Source organism: Astatotilapia calliptera, chromosome 3 (assembly GCF_964374335.1).
Source record: "Astatotilapia calliptera chromosome 3, fAstCal68.1, whole genome shotgun sequence".
In the NCBI taxonomy this organism is placed as follows: domain Eukaryota; kingdom Metazoa; phylum Chordata; class Actinopteri; order Cichliformes; family Cichlidae; genus Astatotilapia; species Astatotilapia calliptera.
Genome location: NC_137424.1, coordinates 79,619,892 through 79,640,910, shown reverse-complemented (window position 1 = coordinate 79,640,910; position 21,019 = coordinate 79,619,892). Strand labels below are relative to the sequence as shown.

At 44.0% G+C, this 21,019-nt stretch overlaps 1 protein-coding gene and 1 pseudogene across 1 annotated transcript; one reads left to right on the top strand and one right to left on the bottom strand.

The window, feature by feature from the left end:
* Window positions 1–16,863, top strand: part of LOC113010084 (uncharacterized) — a 46,324-nt pseudogene extending 29,461 nt beyond the window's left edge.
* On the bottom strand, window positions 611–6,217 carry LOC113019578 (myelin-oligodendrocyte glycoprotein-like). The gene is made up of 5 exons (XM_080299450.1): window positions 6,020–6,217; window positions 4,838–5,175; window positions 1,588–1,920; window positions 1,195–1,491; window positions 611–830 (listed from the first exon to the last, which is right to left on the bottom strand). Exons 2-4 carry the CDS (start codon window positions 5,082–5,084, stop codon window positions 1,418–1,420), a joined length of 654 nt encoding a protein of 217 aa, XP_080155576.1. The 5' UTR covers window positions 5,085–5,175; window positions 6,020–6,217; the 3' UTR covers window positions 611–830; window positions 1,195–1,417.
* Window positions 16,864–21,019: the final 4,156 nt, after the last annotated feature.

Genomic DNA, 21,019 nt, shown 5'->3' with positions numbered 1-21,019 from the left:
AACTACCTGAGAAACAGCAGATACAGCAGATAAATTAATTATAGGCTATTACCTTTGTATCGTTTATGGCATTTATGGAGGGAGTGATGTATGCTGGGTAATGGCACAGCTAGCTACTGGGTGACTTTATTCACCCGCTTCGGCTGTTATCAGTCCATACAATGGGCGTTATTAGCACAAATCAGTCCCATAGATATGGGCCATCTCCTGTTAGATTGTTCAGAAGGTTGTTCTCATCCATCCAGATGGAGGATCACTAACAGGAGCGTGATTTCTCATTATGGATGATTTGATTATAAATCAATTAATGGTTCATCCTGTGAGATAACGCTTTCCGTTTCTATTTTCCATCACTGATAGTGGTGCCCCAGTATTTTTCTTCTTCAGTGCAGGGTCATAGTTGAGTCTATCCCAGCTGTCGTTAGGCTAAAGCATGCAGCCTGTATAAGATAGTGTAGGTCTAACACAGAGAGAACACAGTGTGTGAACCAATAAAATCCTCTCTGACCTTTGACTCTCAGATTGCCCACTGCTTTCTTAAACACGATGTTTCCCTCTTGGCTGTAGACGGTGCAGGTGTAGACTTGTGTGTCTCTCTCTGTGGGGTGTTTCAGGGTCAGACTGAGGTCTCCAGATTTCAGCAGGTCTTTATTCATCTCTGTTCGGCCTCTGTAATCCTGATCCTGTCTATCTGGCTGATCACAGCCATCCTGATACACGTGGACCTTCCTGTTAGCGTCTCTCCACTTCAGCATCATGAGGTAAATCAAGTGTGGTTTTACAGGACAGCTGTACAAAGTCCTTTCCTGCATCCACCTCCTTCTGGGGGACTGAGAAGACAGTGAAGCATGTGTAAGTGATACAGACAGCAACATCAACACTGATGGTAACATTACCTCCAATTCCACTCCTTGTTTCATCGACTCAGACTTGTGATATTTCCACGTGTGTTTATGTGGAATATCAGAAAGTTTTCATAAAAAAACATGCATGTAGTGATTGTGACTGAGACGTGAGCGCTAACAGCGTACACATATATGTGGGACTGACTGAGCTTTAGCAGTATGCTAGCCACATGCTAAACAAACATTATGAGAAACTCATGAAAGCCTCATGGATGATGTGGACACTCACAGTTCATCTCTGAGCTTTTACAGTGACCTCTGACCTCTGCCCTGTATCTACAGCACTCACCTCCACTGACAAAGAGCAGCACTTGTTTCTTCATCAGGATCTTTCCCTCCCTGCTGTGGACGGTGCAGGTGTACACACACACTGTTTAGTAAAGTCATGTTGTGGAGCTGTTTCACTGATCAATGACTGAGTCTGAAGGAGGTTTTCTGACTTCTGGAACAAACCTGGAAGTTTCTCTTCAGCTCTCTGTATCAGCTGTTTGTAACTCTGGGGGTCTTTTATTTCATAAAAGATCTCCAGAAACCCCAAGAACAACCAGGATAATTGGGAGAGCTATGGCCCAAGATGGGAATGGCTCTGTGTAGAAAACAATAATAGACCATAATATTAAAACATCATAATAATATTATGACAACATCTACAGCACCACTGACCTTTATCTACATCTCTGACCTTTGACCTGCAGCTCTACTTTCTGTCTCAGGATGTCTTTGTCCCTGTAGATGGTGCAGATGTATCCTCCACTGTCTCTCTTTGTGGGTTTTTTCAGGGTCAGACTGAGGTCTCCAGTTCTCAGCAGGTCTTCATTCACTGTTGTTCGGTCTCTGTAAAGGCCGTCCTGGTCATTAAGTTGGTCGCCTTCGTTTGCATACACATGAACCATCATGAGTTCTGGGTCAGAGCGAGTCCACTCCACTGTGCTGTCCTCAGGTAGGTAAGATTTTGTTTTGCAGGGCAGGATGACGGACTCTAAGCCTTCAGTCACCTTCATCTCCACCTGCTGGTCTGAGAGGACAATAAATCACAATATGAAATAGTCATCTGGGATATGAGCATTAGTGTTGCTAATCTATGTCTCTGTGGTAATACATCATCATCTGGCCTCTTTTTTCCCATTGAAAGCTAAACTGGATCTTTAACGTTAACAATTTAATCATCGTTTGATCATTTCCAGCATTAAAAAATCCTTGATGCCATGGAAACATTGTTTAATGCACACAAAATCTTTATATTAGACACTTATAAAAGTTTTTATAATTTAAATGTAATGTATTTTAAACTATGTTTTCTTTTTTTGCTGTTTGTTTATTTTTTGACTGATCAGAAATCTCATTTTGAATTTGATGACAGCAGGAAGATTACAAACACTGGACAGAAATCCTTTGACTGATTCTTAAAGGCATTTATGTAGCTGTAGTCATAGTCTGAGTCTTGTGTGAATATAAAAAAAAAAGTTTATTAGTAGAGAGCAGTTATCAGGGACACAGAGTGGACTGTGGAGGATAGTCTATCCAGCTGTCGAGGCTTAAAAGACAGACACAGTTGGGTGTCATCAGCATAGAATTGATATCATTTAATGACATCAGCTAAATAAAGGATATCAAATTAAAATAATGGATCCAGAATTGAGCCTTGCACTACCCCACAGATTAGAGCAGCAGTGTCAGAGGAGGGTTTGCTTACCCTGAGACAAAAAGTCTTTCTAGACGAGTAGGAGGAACCTTCCTCCTACTGTGCTGAACCAGAGATACCAGCCAGCATCTTAAGCATTAAATAAAATATTATAGTCAACGGAATCAAAGGGACTTCCACCCACCAAGGAAGCTAACATTGCTGATGACAGCAGGACATCCTCAAGCAGACCCAGTGTAACCGTAACCTGCTGTTTGGAAGCATCCCACATTCCAGACAAGTTTTAACAAAAGCTGGTTAAATACAGTGTACCAAAGAACTCAGCACTTGTTAGCTTGTCTTTACTAAATGAATTCTTGAGTTTCACTGGGAGCCAGTATTTACTAGAAAAGGCTTCAGCAAGTGGTGAAAAACCTCAACATTTCTGAAGAGTGTTACACAGTTTTGACAACTAAATACGGTCATCAGAAAATATAAAATATTATGTATTTATGTATCCTCGGGGGGGTGGCTGTGGCTCAGGTGGTAGAGCAGATCAGCTACTGATCGGAAGGTTGGTGGTTTGATCCTTGGCTTCCCCAGTCTGCATCCCAAACATCCTTGGGCAAGATACTAACCCAGAGTTGCCCTCCGATGCATTCATCGGAGTATGAATGTGTGTGAATGTAGTTTAGTTTGCACTTGAGTTTAGAAGTGCTTGTATGAGTGGGTTTGAGTGGGTGAATGAGGCATGTTGTATAGAGCGCTTTGAGTACTCCGGGAGAGTAGAAAAGCGTTATATAAAAATCAGTCCATTCTGCTGTTGTGGCTAGGGATGGGTGTCGATTTCTATAATCGTTTAGATTCTGATTCATAAGGTCTCGATCAGTTCAATTTTGACTTAGACAGTTAAATCTTATAATTCTGATCATTTATCAGTACATTTCCATATTTTTATATCTATATCTATATATATCTATATATATAGATATAGATATATAGATATAAAAAAAGCTGACACTTGTGAGACTTCATCAGAGGTGTGCGCATCACAGCGGATGCCTTTTTGTCAAAGTGAAAATAAAACACAGAAAAACCTTTTTCTAGCCTAGCTTTTTATATTACCTTATAATATTTTGCAGTAGAACAAAAATGAAAGAAAACCATGAATCAACATATTAAGTGACTGACAGAGAGCCATCCAGGAAGTGTGATTCTATTGTGGTGGAAGTAAAACGGCAAAAGTAAGAGGGAATTAAAGACGATGTTTATCAAATGTGAAGCTTAGTTTTGATCTACTTTTGCTGCTGGTTCAGTAAATTTTGGTCAGAGAGTGACAAAACCTGCAGCTTCAGAATCAGTGAGATCTCGCCTTTTAGTCCTGATGGCGTGTCTGTGTATGTGCCGTCGAGTGAAATGGTCTGTGCTTTGTGTTTAGGTGTTTGTGTGGAATCAATGTACCTGCTCTCATTTGGTGTTTTAGCTGTTTGGTGGTTGTTAAAATAGTTTTGTGAGCTTTAACCTGAGATTCAGGTGTTCCTGGCAAAATACATTTATATTTAAAAATCAATTCAGGATTTAATGAATCAATATCGCTTTATTCAAGCTAAAATCGTACCTTAGTTGTGGCTTCCATGGAGCTTAGATCTAAAATGTTGGTCTTCGTTTATAACAGAATTGCCAAAACACTCTTTGTTAGGCCTGCGCTCACAGGCCTCACTGATTCAGAGACTTATCCCCATGAACGAAGCAAGACAACCAGAGATTGATGGGTTTTAACTTGCAAGGGAAGCCGGTCGGATCAGTTGTCTGGGATCTCACCTGATCCCACACAACGCCAAAGAACCAGCGTCCCCTTGCAGCCTTTATTCAGTCAACACACAACCCCATTGTAAAACCCATATGGTGTGTCATAAAGGTTAAAGGGACTGTGTGTCCGAGTCATCTCACCCCTCCTGTATACGGTTTAACCCCTTTAACGGTCTCTCATATACCAGTGCAGGTGAGCCTATAAATGGCAGGAAGTAAACATTCCTTATCAAATAAGGAAACCAGAATCTTATATGGAATGTGCCTGCAGTTAAACACTAATGGCTAAACCTCCTCCACCATCTTGCATGTACGGTAGAAACAGAAAAATATCTAAACATGCAGTTTAAGAAAACTGCATGTCATTGTTGTGTTTAAGACAAATTTAAACACAACAATGGCAACTTTTAACCAAATCAATCTAACCTGTTTAACGTCTGATCTGTCCACAGTACTGACTCCTGACCTGTATAAAGAGCAGGTGTTGGCATTTCTTGCTGACCTTTGACCTGTAGCTGTATAACTGTCAGTGTCAGCTCTTCTCTTCCAAAACTGATGGAGCAGGTGTAGTTGCCGCTGTCGGTCAGTTGTGGTTTTCTCAGAGTGAGGCTGAAGTCTAAAGTGTGCAGAGCATCACGCCTCATCGATGTGCGCCTGCTGTAACGCTGGTTTTGTCTTCTAAGGTCATCTCTTCCTTCTCGCTGTAGGTGGACAGAGTTGGGATCAAGATCATTGCGAGTCCACATCATTGTGGGGTCCTCGGGTGTAATACCTGAGTACTGACAGGGCAGCAGGACAGATCATTCACCTCCACCACCACAGCCAGGGCATGCTGGGAAACTGAAGACACATAAACAGACATAGAAATTAACTGCATGCTGTCTCAGATACCTCAGGTGAGAAATTAATTTAAGAAACCCAAGACATGTGTTTGAATATTGAAACGTTGACTCTTGACAACACAATAGTAAGCTGGTTTGACACAGATGTTGTAGATACATTTATTGTACATACAAGTGTTTCCTTCACCACTTAATGTGCCTGTGAATATGTTGGAGCGTTATCTTGTGACAAGTTTAATAACTGCTGTTCCAGTAAAGCAACATTACAAAAATTATTCTGATGCAGGTCCTTAATGTGACAGCAGTGGAACAGCTGTCAGTTCAGCCTTTATCTTCATCTTTTATACTGTGATGTTTTCCTGTTCCTGTTACACACAACACTGTACCTTCTTGTACATCACACTCAATATGAATAAACTGCAGGCTGCTCGGCCACTCCTTCCGCCTGAGGATAACCACCGTAGTAGAATCAGTTTAAACAAGTCTCCACCATGTATACACACACACACACACACAGTGAGTAGTTGGCACTCCTGCAGAGGTATGTCAGAAATGTTCATCCTTGGCTCTCAGTACCTACAGACTTGTACGGTGACTGCGATGAACGCCTGTTTGTAAGACGAGGACTGAACCACCGTACAAACAAAGGGATTTAGTGTAAAACTATTTTAGGATGTTGTTCAGCGTCTCAATGATGGAAAAGCACAACCTTTGACTACAGTCTTTCATATTTTTACAAACAAAGCTTCTTTCCTCACTATTCGAGTTACTTGTTTGTAATACAGCTCCATAAGTTTTACACACAATCGGCATTTAAACAGTATTTAAAGTGTGTATCTTACTGTTGATGAGGAGCAGCAACACCAGCAGTATCTTCATCCCCCTGTAAACAAAAATCCAACTGGCAGAATTAACCGACACGGATGGATCAGAATCAGTGAGACATTTATCTCCAAATGTTGACACATAAATAAAAGTTTGCTTTTGGTTCCTTCAAGACTCTGTTCCAGAAAACAGGTTCAACAGCATCTGAGTCCAAGTTTTACCTTCAAATCTGTTATAAAACAACAGGCCTTAGTGCACAGCAATGAGGAAATAAAAAGCAGTCTCTCTGAAAACAATAACACTCAAATATGAATGTGTGTGGCACTGCATCATTATATGTGTATATATATATATATCTCTCAAGGAAATATGTGAAGTTTAACGGTATGTGAAATCTATCTGGACATGGAAACCGGTGTTAATGTCATGGTGTAGGTAGGAATCAGACCCAAATGCAGAACTCTTCCAACAGAAAACTGTCACGGCAGGGCTGGGCCGATTTGTTTTGTAACTGGACCCAGAAGCAGGACACAGAGGATGCCAGAACTTTAAAGAACTAAAACCGAGCATTTTATTGTGGCCGATACAACACTGGGACACATAATAACACAAAGCAACACATGACAAGAACTAACACTAAACCTAAACTGGGCGAAACTAAACTATGTTTACTGGGACTCTAACAAAACTGTGATGACATAGATACCGATCTGGACATGATGGTGAGCAGGAGCATGAGGAAAACTGAAGGGATAAACCCAAAACTTGAACATGTCCTGCACACCATCATTAAACACACTAACATAACATGGGAGGTGACAACAGACGACCCAACACTCACTGAACAGAAACACACTGACTAAATGCAAATAAGAGAAGGGGTCACACATGGGAGCACAGCTGACACTACCTAATGACAGGACAGGGGAAGTAAAACTGATTACAATGAACAAAGAACATACTGTACTCTTTCAAAATAAAACAGGAAACATGGCGACGTAGACATGACACAAGGGGAACCTGATAAACCATGAACTAAACTGCAAACTAGGCATGACCGAATAACTAGATAACTGAAAAGAAACTGCAATACCGATGAAATAACAAAATAACATGAAACTCAGAACCACTGGGTCGCATGACCCAGGACCACGACAAGAACAGTGAATTTCACTCCGTTTCACTCTTTTTACTGTTCACAGTGTAAACACCTTCCGCAAACTACCAAATTTTCAGGGTATCCATGGCAAAATTCTCCCTCCAAGAACGTTTTTCTGGACTTTACCCTTCTAAGTCCACCAAATATTAGTAACCCCTACCCCAGCACCTGGCATCCATAATCTGAGTTATAGTATAAGCTGGCACACCATCAAGGACCTGGGTGGATGGTTGACCGTTGTACAGATGTTGGACATCTGTTTTTTGTTTTTTGGGGGGCGTTTCTGCTAATGAGAAAACACACTTTCCTGTTGTAAAGTACCTCTTGAACGCTTTCCCACACTTAACCCCTTCTCAGAGGACTGCTAAACAAAGTATCTCATCAGGGAAAATGTGTTTGTTTTTTAGTTAAAATTGTCTGTTTTTTTTTTTTTTAATCATTTGGGTGATAAATAGTTCTGAATATTTGTGGGGGGTTTTTACTCAGGTTATGTGTCATGCACTGTGAGTGGCAGGAGGGATTGGAGGGCCCAATACGCAGAAACAAACAAAAACCAAGGAGCCAAAATCAGGGAACAAGAGTCCACACAGAGCGTCTACAAAGGCCCTGAAGCCCAGAAGCAGTTCACACATAGTTTAGGGGAAAGCAAGCAATTCAGGGCTGACTCAATGGTTGACAGCACAACAGTAACTCAGGGGGCTGACCTGGAGCTCAACAGCCCCATAGTCCAAGACAGAGCTGTCAGGAGGCTAACAGGTGAGGAGAGATGCTGTGAGGAGAGATGCCATGTGGAAAACTGCAGTGGCCATGCGGTTCAGGAGGCCTTCCATGATGGCAGGACACCCAGCCGATGGCCAGGAAAGTGCTATCCTCTATGCTGTTGCATGCAGGAGCAGCAGGTTGAAGGCCACATATAGCAACAGACCTAAACTGATCACAAGGCCAGTAATGTTGTGGGGATGGTGCTGGACTCCGTTAGGGTGGTGTCTGAGAGGCAGATGTTTTCCAAGATGAGGACAATCATGGATAACACCTCCCACCCACTCCATGATGTACTAGCTATTCACAGGAGCACGTTCAGTGAGAGACCAAAAAGCAGCACAGAACGACACAGGAAATCTTTTCTGCCTGTGGTCATCTCCCTGTACAACTCATCCATCTAACACACTGTAAACACTGCAATAGTTACACCCTTTTTACACACGCTCTTTTCTACTCTGTTAATCCTTGATATTTATAATTGAGTGATCTGTATATATTAATGATATTTCTTAAATGTGTAAAATCTGTAACATAATGTATTGTTTGGAGTTTAGTCTGTTACTGTTAGTATTTTTACCATTTCTTCTTGGAGCAACTGTAACTCACATAATTTCCTTAGGGATTAATAAAGTATTCTGATTCTGATTGGTTCAGGATGAGCTGCCATGATCCAATCACACATCTGCTTACCTGCATCTTTTGCTCGTTTCTCCTCCTCTTCTTTTCTCTTTTTTCTAAACTGAGCACCTGATGGCTTTGAACTTTTCTTGTCCAGCTTGGTTTTCATTTTGCACTCCAGTATGAACACAAATCCCCAAACTCGAGGATCACCACAACATAACCTAATAGACCTACACCTTAGTTCACAGATTCACTTTGTCTAATTTCTCTGATTTCACACAACCCAGGATTCAAATCATGAATACATGATGGTCTTGGATTTACAACATTATGAATGAAATGTGCTCTGTTTGGAAGCAGCAGGACTCTCCTCCCCTTTCGACGGGTTGTTTGTGAGACTTTAAATCATCAAACTGTAAATTATACATTTTAAATTGTTATTGATCCTTTACCCCGAGTCCTAAAGTGTAGATTTATTTTCTTACTCTTCTTATATATATTGTTTGTTTACTTGCACCGCTGTAACTGGAGCCTCGTCGTCTCGTCTCTCTATATGCTGGACTGTTTGTAGCGGAAATGACAATAAAGTTTACTTTGACTTCAGCAGCGAGCAGGCGCACCGAGGGCTCTCGCGCTCACCTTTCGCGTATAGAATTTCGAAAACATCAGTGCAAATTATAAGTCTGTATCATGATGTCTGGTGTTTTCGTGTTTGTTGGTTTGTTTTTATTTTGCGAGTTGGTTATTAGATGCCGCTCCAGCCAGCCACTGCCCCGCCCTCTTCTCCTCCCCGTGCCGCAAGCAGCAGGCGCGCCTCGCAAACGGAGGGCGCCCTTACTCCCAGGAAATAGGCGATAGAAAACCGATCGGTGCCTATGCCATTCCCAATCATGTCGGGGCAGCATGAGTATGAGCAACCTTTTGCTGATGCCCATGACGCTGCCCCCACCACAGAAACTGATCAGTCTATTGATCACACAATATTCCATCAAAAGAATTGATTTGACTTTGATTTGTGTAACAAAGTGATTTCCACGTCTCCTTCATGATGTGACAGTATCAAAGGTTCTGTATATGTAAGCCATACTTGTGATATCATTATTATTATGTTTTAACATTAGGCTCTTTTATTGTTTTCTACATAGAGCGGTTTCCATCCTGGGGCATAGCGCTCCCAATTATTCTGGTTCTCGTTGTTTCTGGAGGTCTGTTATTTTATTTCATGTCAGGTGAGTCCCTCCTACATTACCCATAACACTGACGCTTAGCAGGTATCCTTCCAGATTTTGGTTATGTAGGTAGCTTCAGGGTTAATCCTGGGTTTTCTGTGCTATGAAGGTGGTTCATTTTTTAACAGGGAAAATCGCCATGGTAACATATGCTGTGAATCTCCAAAAGTTGATTCTGTTCATCTGGACGTTGTGTTTTGTGGGAGAAACGTTTCGTCACTCATCCAAGTGACTTCTCTGCTGGGGAAATACATTTGACTAAAACCCCCTAAATGACATGCAAACTGTGCGTTGCATTGTTACAGGAATGTCAGTGCAACAAGTTGAGGACTTGTATAAACATGTATAAACCCCGCCCCTTTCATGTGAACTTGCAGGGGAAACTTTTTTTTTTTTTGCCTGTCCCGTTTGGCTCTTTTGCATCAGAATTGTTGTCTAAAGGCAAAGAAAGATGCCCAACGGATTTACTTTACCAAACTGACCATCCCAGCCTTGCCATAATGGTCCATTTGATTCACCTTTTATTGTTTATTTTATTTTCACTTGCTGAATACGGGACAGACTTGACTGGGGGAAAGAAGGGGAGAAAGAAAGAGGGAAAGAGAAACAGCTGAGAAGAGGGACGGGGGAGAAGGGCAAAAAACAAAAACCAACAGAACGGGCAGGAAAAAAAGAAAAAGAAAAAGAAAATGCATATATCGATCACCTGGATCACCTGTTGAGAAAGAAAAAGGAAAACAAGCAGAAGAGAACAAGAGTAATAGAATAAACAACATCACAATGATATATGGGAATATGACAGTAAATACTAAATATTAAACATTATTGTGCAGCACATAAGATGTGCTGAAAAAGGGTGTAGTTTGTGTGTGTGATCACCCGTGTGTACACCTGTGAGCATGGACGCGCTTATTTTTTTAAAAGGTTCCTTCATGTAATGATCTGCTAGAGGGTGTGGGGGGGGCCACAGCCCCTTCCTCCAGGGCATGAAGCAGGTATGGAGGAGATCAAAACTCCAGACATCCAGAGGCCCCCAGAACACAAGAGACCAAGGAAGACCAACAGAGGGGCAGCCGCGCCACTGTCCCAGAAAGAGCTGTGGAGAGTCCCAGATGAGGGCTCACTCAGCAGCCGCGGAGCAGAAGCCAGGGGGAGTTGCAGTGACGCGCCCGTGAGCTTCGCCGGCAGCCAGCTGTGCCTGAGTGACCGAGCCCCAGGCCGAGAGGCCGGGGGCACCCCACCTCCGAAGTGGCCCGAGCGAGCCCCAGGCTCCAGGCCCCGCCAAGCGGCCGCCAAGGAGTGAGCCGGTGTGTACCTGGACGCCCACCCCCAGACACAAAGAACCACCAACGCACCGATGTCTGAGGGAGTCCGCCACCGGCAGGGGAAGTGGTGGGGGGAGATAGGCCTCCAAACCTTGGAGGGCCTGAGATGTCCCCAGAGAGGTGGCGTCTGACACCCAACCTGACATATAGACACAGACATACAGGCACACACAGATACAAACATCCATTCCCACCCTCATGCTCTCATATGCACTCACTCCACACTCAACCGACGTGGAGACAGACATAAAGAGACGCTGTATACACGATCACACTCCCCAAGCGTACTCTACAAACCGGGTCTAGGTACCCTTGCCCCTGGAGGGGGAACTGCACCCAGACCCAGGTGGTGTTACCCTTTTCCCTGCGGTGGGGAGAGGCAGACCGCCCCGACTCCGTAGCAGCAGGGAGGCCCCACACTCCAGACCGCAGTCGGACGGCCAACTCCTCCTCCTAGCCCCCCGCTCCAGCGGGCCGCAGAGAACGGGGGTGAGAGAAGACTCCAAACCTCCCTCCACCAGCTCATTGTAATGTTGATGCATGCGTGTTCTAAGGTGCATTTAAAACCCAGGAGGGCATGGAGCTACCTGCCAGAGAGCAGCAGGTAAGTGCATAGTCCCTCCTGCTAGCCCTCCATGTCTACGGGCAACGACGCCAGGGGTGAGGTGTACACCCTGATGGTACTTTGGATTCCGTGTAGCGTGCCCACCCCCAAGATCCTATATGTATGTGTAATGAGAGTGTGAGTAATGTGAATGTCTAAGTTGTGGGATAAAATTGAGGCAGAGGCAGCCAGAAGGGGACAGGGGGGGGGGGGGGGTAGCCTCCTCTGCACCCTGGTGACATACCCCTACTCCAAGGCCCTGCATGTGTGGGTGGTTGTGGTGGAGCGGGAAGAGGGAGGCAGCTGGAGATGGGGAGGGAAGGAAGGGAGGGGCAAGTGACCCCTCTCTGGGGCCAGCTCCCCCGCTGACCCCAGTAGGCACCCCCATACTCCGCGACCCGCCAGGGAAAGGGGGCCCAGGCCCATCCAGACCGGGGCCCAGTGCAGCAGCGCCGCCCGGCCCCACACAGCCCGGGACAGTCCACCCAACCCCACCACAGAGAAAACTGCACCCACCCCACTATCCACTCATCTTCCAGACTACATAAGACAATAGACGCCCAGGCTGAGATCTTCCTCCACCTCTCCTGTATCTCCCCCTCCTGCAGAGAGAGTTCCTGAAGAGAGGAAAGCTCCTGCAAGATGTGACAATCTCCCCCACCAGTTGAAGAGCCCCCCAGGTGGCTCGACGCACCGGCGGCACCCTTGCAGGGGAAACTCTGATGATTCATGTGACCTTCTGTCTCTATTGCCATGTCGAAGTATCCAGGTAACAGAAAGATATTCTGGGCATGTTGAACTGTTTTTGTAGTTCAGGGTCAGAAGCTGAAAGAGTTGAGAGTTACAAACAGCTGATACAGAGAGCTGAAGAGAAACTTTCAGGTTTGTTCCAGAAGTCAGAAAACCTCCTTCAGACTCAGTCATTGATCAGTGAAACAGCTCCACAACATGACTTTACTAAACAGTGTGTGTGCTTCACTGCATTGATCTGACACAGAGGCTGCATGTGGACAAGCTGTTCTTCTTCTGTGGTGGTAAACAGCAGCTGACATGGAAACATGTGCTGACAGTAAATGTTGCAGCAGCTTCAGTAAATGTTCCTCCTTGAGTTGTGCTCAGTCATGTGGTGGAGAGCTTCAGATGTTCAGACACATGAGATCTTCATGGTTTCTGTGCTCATGTGTGTGAGACATGGCCGACTGTGTCTGCAGCACTTTACAGGACGCTGCAGACTAGTTACCAAAGAACGAGTCAGGAACACATCAGGAACAAACTGAGACACAATCTGACTGAGACTAGAAGACAAGGAGGGACAGGGAGGTCATGTGACCACCACAGCTGCTGCTGAGTCATCATGTTGTCCTTTGTTGTCCTCTCAGTTTACCAGGTGGTGGTGGATTCAGGGGTGGAGTCTGTCCAGCTGCCCTGCAAAGGCACACTTCACCTCCCCAAAGATGCTAAAGTGGAGTGGATGGACAACAATGACAGGAAGGTCCACGTGTATGTGAATGGCCCTGATGAACCTGAACAACAGGACGAATTTTACACAGATCGAACGAAGATGAATGAGGCCTGTTGAAAACTGGAGACTTCAGCCTGACCCTGAAATACCCCACGAACACAAACAGCTACACCTGCACCATCTACAGCAGGGAGGAAAAGATCCTGCTGAAGAAACAAGTGGTGCTCACTGTTATAGGTCAGTGCTGTAGATACAGGTCAGAGGTCAGAGGTCACTGTAAAAGCTCAGAGAATATGAACTGGGTTCACATCATCACATCATCCATGAGACTTTCATGAGTTTCTCAAGCAGACGTGACAGGAGGCTGAACGGGCTCCTCAGGCCCTCCAGCTGGAGCAGATGCAGGGCCAGAGGCAATAGGGACCCCTGACTGAGGGTGAAGATGAGTGGCTGACTTAGCAGATGACAAAGCTAATGATTCCTCCACTAACTACGCTACTGACTGGGCTATGGACTGTAATAAAGTCTGCAAGGGGGGAACAAAGCTGCACACACTAACATAAGACAAAGACTTTCACAATAAAACAGGAAACATGAATCACAACTCAGAGACACGGACTCAACACAGAGAGACAGAAAATGACACATGGAACTGAACTATACATGAAACCACAATTCCTAAAACATGGATAACAGAAACATGAAACTCTAATAATAATCATCACAACCACAACAAGAGAACAAGAAAACAATCCAGGGGCCCGTTCTTCGTACCTCGCTAAGTAAGTTAGCTGGATTTGATTGTTGACGATTTCGCGTGATCCTGGATCGTTCGGTTCCCCGAAGCTCATCCGGGACTTGCCGTCATAGCAACAGAGCCGTAAGTGTAAACCTGCTCGGGAGCAGGTTTACTTTATGTAAACAGGATTAGATCGCGGCCACGCAGGTATGTCTGCTTCATTTATACGAAAGCAACAGCGATATTCCACCACTGTTTCACCATAAATAAATATTATCAATGTAACTAAAGATAATGCAGCACTTGATCCTTTTATTGATGTCACACAGATACATACAGGTCATTTCCTAAAAAAGGGAAATGTACTATTAACATTCTATTACATGTATGTGATTATTACAGATGTAATTCATATTTCAGAGTAGTAATTGTAAATTACTTCGTGTAATCAAGATGAGAGACCACGGCTATAAAAGCGAAGGTGGATTTGGGAAGCCTGTCGCAGCCATGTCCTGTCCGTATACACGACCAACCCATTGCGGAAGGTGCAAGATTGATAAGGAGAGTCCTCAGAATTCAGCGTATATTGCGGGACAGACAGGATCCTTTAGCTCAGCGCGACAGTGTGCTCATAGAGAGATATCGATTTTCCCGTGAGGGTATTATTCACTTAACCAACTTGTTGACGAGGGGGTGCAGGACCACCACCTGTCTTTTTTTCCTCTGCCCTTTTCTTGGTTGCTGTTATGAACAAACAAACAGAGTATTCCAGGGTCTCTTTCCAAGAGACGAAAAGCAATATAAGTGATAAATATTACCATTCTGTAGAATATTCTTATATTTCACTTTTACTTGTTCCCATGTTCTAGTGGGTCCTGTCGTGGCTCTAATGTGAAAGGGGATAAAATATAACATATTATAATATAATATAATGCCATATAATATTGGACAATATAGTGTCATATGATAGATCTACCCTACCGCCTACTGGTGTTGGCCAGAGGGGCCGATGGCGCGATATGGCAGCCTCGCTTCTGTCAGTCTACCCCAGGGCAGCTGTGGCTACAACCGTAGCTGCCTCCACCAGTGTGTGAATGTGGGAGTGAATGAATAGTGGTATCGTAAAGCGCTTTGGGTGCCTTAGAAAGCGCTATATAAACCCAATCCATTATTATTATTATTATTAAATTACCTACGAGTTTGATTTGTCAGCAACTTTCTGCCAGCCCTCTCTCCTTGCTTTTGCAGCCTTTGCAGTGTTCCCTTGCGTTCTGATTAAACTCTGAAACTCCTGAAATCCCTCACTCAAGAGTTCTTGCTCTGCTGCCGGAAAATACCGAGCGCGCTCCTTCGACATTTTCGCCGACCAATCAGCGGGTTGCCGATCAATGTTTCTACTATCGATGCGTAGCCCCTTTTACGACACCCAGTGATGTCACATTACTGCGTCCAGCTGTAGTAATCGTCAACGGCAGGTGTGTTCGGAGAACCGGATTAGCGAGCTCACAGTTAGCGCGATGGTTTGATCTTGGATGTGTCATTTGATCTTGGATGTAGTGAGCGACGTACGAAGAACGGGCCCCAGGATGCAAAATTAAACCAAAACATAATAAACTCAAAATACTTGGTCCAACGGACCCAGAACCGTGACAATTCTTGCACGTTACTTAATGCAGGAGGTGACGATAGCCACAATTTCTGGATGGGAGTGGAAAGGTGTGCAGGTGATCTCCAGGTTATGTGCTGATTGATGAGCAGCCTGTTCTTGGTGATAATGGAAAAACAGATTTGATTCAAAGCACAAATGAGTGAAAAAGGAGCAGCAGCCATGATAGAGCGAGTCCTCTGCTGACAGAAATAGTGGAGTGAAGGATTTGTGCAGCGTTTCTCTGTGAAAACAGCTGATTCAGATCAATGAGAGGAGGATGAAGGAGAAGCAGCATGTTTCTGATAGAAGCATCACTGCTGTGCTACAAACTGGTGCGTCCACTCAGCGCCCTCCTCAAAATTGGTTTTCTGTTCTGGTTAAACTCCTGATGCAACTTCAAGGACTCTGGCTTCATCCACAGCTGCTCCTCCTCCCCTTCATACCAGGAGGTGTTCAGTTTGAACTCTATGTGAGCCTTTCCAGGCGTCATTATCATCTCTGACTCGATTGTAGCATAATTAGCTAATGCACGAGCTGCCTCTACTTAAACACGATGATCCGCTACATGCTGTTGAGTTCATTCACCTGGTCTCTAGAGCGGACAGCTGTGTTATTTCTGTGTCGCCCATCTCTCGATGCTGCTGTGAGCCAAACGTTAGCAGCAGCAGAGATGTTGAGAAGCCCTAAAGTCAAGATTTCTCTCCTTGAATGTCTCTGCTCGTCATGAAGGAGCTTTTTTTACTGTTCTGTCCTTATTGTGCGTCCCTTTGTCCACTTTGACAGACAGCTGACAGCTTCAATAAACATCAGAACACAGAAGTAACGTTCAAGTTCAAGACTTTTACTTCATCTTCAATCCAATCATCAACTTCTTCTTTGTAAAACTAAAAATGTCTTTTCGTTGACTTATAAACATGTTTTTATCCTGAGCACAGAATCAAAATAACAAACATGATGATAATGATATACCACACCAAATGTAATAACAGCAGCTCAGTAGTTATCACAGTGTAACAAACGTTTGTGATAAAGAAGAAATCAATGAACTTATAACACTCATTATATCGTTAATGAAAAGAAGCATTAAAGCAGAAGAGCATGAAGTCCTGTAGAAATACACACAGCTAACTTCCTGTTTCACTTTATTCCACCTATTCAGTCTGATGTTCTCTGACCTGTGTCTCTTGTTTAGTGTCTTAAATGCTGCCAGTGCCTCTCTTTGCTTTAACCAACCTTCTCTTTATTTCTGCGGGCAGACCTTTTGGAGCCTGAGTGGAGGATCCAAATGCAGACACAGGAGAACAGGGCTTGAACGTGAACAAAAAGGGAGCCTTTATTGGGCTGAAACATGAGGGGAAAAATACAAGGCAAGATGCATGTGGGGTGAAAGTAAGCTAAACATAAACTGGGCAAAACTAAACAACTGAAAAGTCAGTGACGAGACTATGAAACTAAGGTTTCTATGATAACTACGGGGCTATGATGAGAGGTACCAAAACTAGGTGAGGAGAGGTGAGGTGAGGAGGAGGCAGCTGGCAGTTTTCCAACATGTCCTCCACCTGTGATGTCAGTGGTGGGACCCCAGTCAAAGCACTCAGCACCACTTCCTTTAAATGTATTTTATACCAGTTACTGCCCAGCTGCTGTTTTCTTTTCTGTCAGGGTCTCCCATTAAAGGAAAAATATACTAAAGACAGTTAGATTTTTTTAAGTATGTAAGTTACTCAGGCATCAAATCGATTTGAAGTTAAACTCTTTATGATCCTGAGGCTGATTTCAAACTAGCAGGTCGCTTTGATCTATGAGTAGATCTCAGACTAACAGCACGAGCACAAAACTGGAAGGAAATGTTTTATCTTAATTCTTCACTCAGAGTTAGTGCAAGACGGACGTCCTCACATAAATAAAGACAGAAGCTTTATTTTAATATGATGGAGAGCCATTTAGCTCATTGCTGTCATCTTCTACTCAGTGCAATGTTTCTTAAATGTGTTTGTACTGAGTTTTGAGCTTTGCAGGATGAAAACACAGCACGTAGGTGTACAGAGGACGTCAGCTGACGGAGCAGAGGGAGGCAGACTGTGGATAAATGACAGAGTGAGAGGAGAGCAACCATGACAGAAGGACAGGTATGGCAGATAGAAGTGGCTTTATATATATTTATAGTCAGTGTCTGTGTCATGAAGGTGACATGTGAGCTTATCTTTGATCAATTAACCTGAACAATGAGTTTTTGCATTGCTTGTTACCCTTGTTTAGTGAGGTTTGGGTTTCTTTTGAGCCTGTAAAAAGTTGGGCTCCAAACAAGCCCAAACTTGGTGAAATCATCTGAGTTCAGCACCTGGTGAAAAGCCATCGGAGAAGAGTAAGTGGACTGGTTCTTTTATAGCGCTTTTCTACTGATCAGAGCACTCAAAGCGCTTTACACAACTTGTGCATTTACCCATGAACATCTTTCCAAGTGCTTCATAGCTAACATTCACACACATTCATACTCTGATGGATGCATCGGAGAGCAATTTGGGGTTAGTATCTTGCCCAAGGATATTTGACATGTAGACTACGGGGAGCCAGGAATCGAACCACCAACCTTGCGATCAGTAGATGACCTGCAGCAGCATCTGCAGGTCATCTACAGCCACCCCTGTGGGACAGAAGTTTGCTTTGGAGACTGAAATAAAAAAACTAACAAACATGATTTATAATGGGCAGTATGGAGAACTAAAAGTACATGCAGGCTGTGCTGGAATACGTGTGTTACAGTTTTTGATACCTGAAAACTTCAAATATCATCAGAAAAAATACAATATTTTGCATCATCTCTGCAGTGTCTCTTTTTTCCTCTGCTGTTGTGATTTTAGCTCTAAACTGTTTGGTTTGTCAGCAAACTGACCTCTGACCTCTGCAGTACTAACTCGCTGCTGACAGTCAGTCGTTTGTTTTCTCAGAGTGAGGCTGAAGTCTGAACTGTTCAGAGCATCAGGTCTCATCAACGTGCGCTGCTGTAACGCCGCTTTGTCCTCTGAGATCACCAGGTATGAAACCTGAGTGCTGACAGAGCAGCATGTTCCCCCTCATTCACCTCCACCACCACAGCCAAGGCATGCTGGGAAACTGAGGACACACAGACGGAGAACTGAAGTGTCTGCTGTGTGTTCATCTCAGAGTCCTCACAGGTGACACATTAGCTCCAGAACACCAAGCCAGGTGTTTGAAGCCTGACAGGGATTCTTCCCATCCAGAGGGAGGATTTAGCTGCACAACAATGAACATTAGTGTGTAGTTTAGAAACACAGACTGTGCCTGCACTGCATCTAGTGAAGAAAAGTGTTACTGCCAGAGAACGAGGCTCCTTTAAAGCAGCTGATATTAAGGTTGAAAAATCAACAATAAGCTGATGTAATCAATGTTTCACAAAATGGTCAGCAGCTAAAATCTGGAGCCGTTCTTTGGTGGTAATTAACAGTTTGTTCTTGTTAGCTAATTATGTCATTAAAGGTAGCAGCAGAAGCCTTGTGTTGAAAGCCCATTCACTCACACATTCACACAGTATGTGTGTGTCTGTGTTACACTGTGGACATCCCTTCTGTTGGAGCGCCATCTTGTGGCAGGTTTAAGAAATGTTCTTCTTGTAAATCCAAACTGATGCACCTCCATAGCAGACTGTGGAGGCTTTCAGTGACACGAAGACTTGATTTATACTGTCATATTCTCCTGTTACACAAAGCACAGCACGCTGAACATGGATGAACTGAAACTCCCAGCATCTGACTGAGGAAAAGCACAAATCATTCTCACACTGACTCCTGCTTGATTTTAGATTTGCTTTCAAATCCTCACACTTTCATATGAAGCACTAAATGGGCTCCAGACTGTTTATCTCAGCTTCCTGTCAAACACACTGCTGCTCACACCGAGGCTCAGTTTACTCCTCCAGCCTGGCTTAACCTGCTGTCTGTTAAAAACAGTCCCACACTCCTCTGTTTAATCCTTCTGATCAGACTCTTTGATTTTGTATTGTTTTTACCTGAAGTTGTGTTTTTGACATGGTTCTGTCTGTGAAATAAAGCTCACACACACACTGCTACAGTCCTTCATACACTTAGAAACGAAGCTGCTCCTTTCCTCAGTGCTGACACATAAAGAAGAGTTGCTTTTATATCCAACACGTCTCTGTTCCAGAAAACAGCTTCAGCAGCCTCTGAGTCTGAACTTGGAGTTGGTTATAAGCCACAGGCCTGTGTGCACAGCAATGAGGAAATATAATGCAGTAAGTGAAACATGGATGTGTGGAACAGATTATCCCAAAGGTTGATTCTGTTCATCTGGACGTTCTCAGTGAAACATTTGGTCTCTCGGTCAGGTGACTCCTTTAGTCTCAGCTGACTGCAGGTTTCCAAACCTTTGTCACTGGATCACTCACTTCATCTCCAACGTGTCCCTGACACAGACAGCTGGAGCCGTTACAGCAAAATCATTGATCATCGTTTTTAGAACATTAGCTGGTGTTGGTGGGCAGGCTAGCAGTGCTAATTGTTAGCACTAGTTCTGCTGCTCTCCCTTTGTCTCTGTTATTGTTGGTCTTTAGTGAACAATAGAAAGTGTCTTCATGAGACTGTTGCCTAATGTTCAAATGTAGATAACACCACCTGCACCAACCTGTTACACAGCACAACCCTCTGGTGTAGCTTTGGCTGGAGCACATATTGGCAGCTCCAGTGACATCACCACTCCATGGTGACATCATCTCTACAGACTGTGGCTGTTACATATCCTCACCTGGTAATAATAAGACTGTCCTCAGCTGCACACAGCTCCAAGATGAACAAACTGAAGTAAATACAAATTAGAGTTACGATAGATTGAAATCTTGTAATCAGAGCTAATTCTTAGTGAAACTCTCACAACATCATATCCTGATCCTGGGTTAGTGTCTCGGTCTCAGATCACAACATCAGCACAGGCTTGGCTTGGGTGAGGTATTGAATGGTTCTTGTCCATGACAGCTGCAGGTACAGTGCCATCAGCCATGCTGCACCACATGTCTGCCCAGGAACATTAGTGTGGCTGAGTCTCATGTAAACATTGTGCTAAAGTGGTGGGAAAGTGGCTGCAAGCTGGCTGCACTGTGTCCAATACTCTCAGTATGATATCCACAAACCTCTGAGTGTCACAGAGTGGGCCTGTGCTCAGCTCACTGTGCCCCATTCAATTCTACTTGCATAGTTTTACAAGTAAAATTAAAAGTTGCTCAATGATAAGTTATTGTAGTAACAACTAAGTCCATGGTCATTATTTGTTAATAGTAGCTTAAAGCTTCTGCACCAATCATGGAGCAGCAGGTTTAGAGCATGTGGATCTACAAAAGTAAGTCCCAGTAAGATGGGCTGAGCCTTACATACTAGAAGAAACATGTCATTCCCAGCAGATGAAGCGCCCTTTAAAGCAGGATCTCACTTTAAACCTAA

Coding starts and splice junctions, on each gene's coding strand:
- LOC113019578 (XM_080299450.1), bottom strand. CDS start 5,084: ATGATGTGGACTCGCAATGATCTTGATCCCAACTCTGTCCACCTACAG. Junction 1,921..4,837: donor TATACAGCTACAGGTCAAAG/GTCAGCAAGAAA, acceptor TTGTCCTCTCAG/ACCAGCAGGTGGAGATGAAG. Junction 1,492..1,587: donor AGTAGAGCTGCAGGTCAAAG/GTCAGAGATGTA, acceptor TTTTCTACACAG/AGCCATTCCCATCTTGGGCC.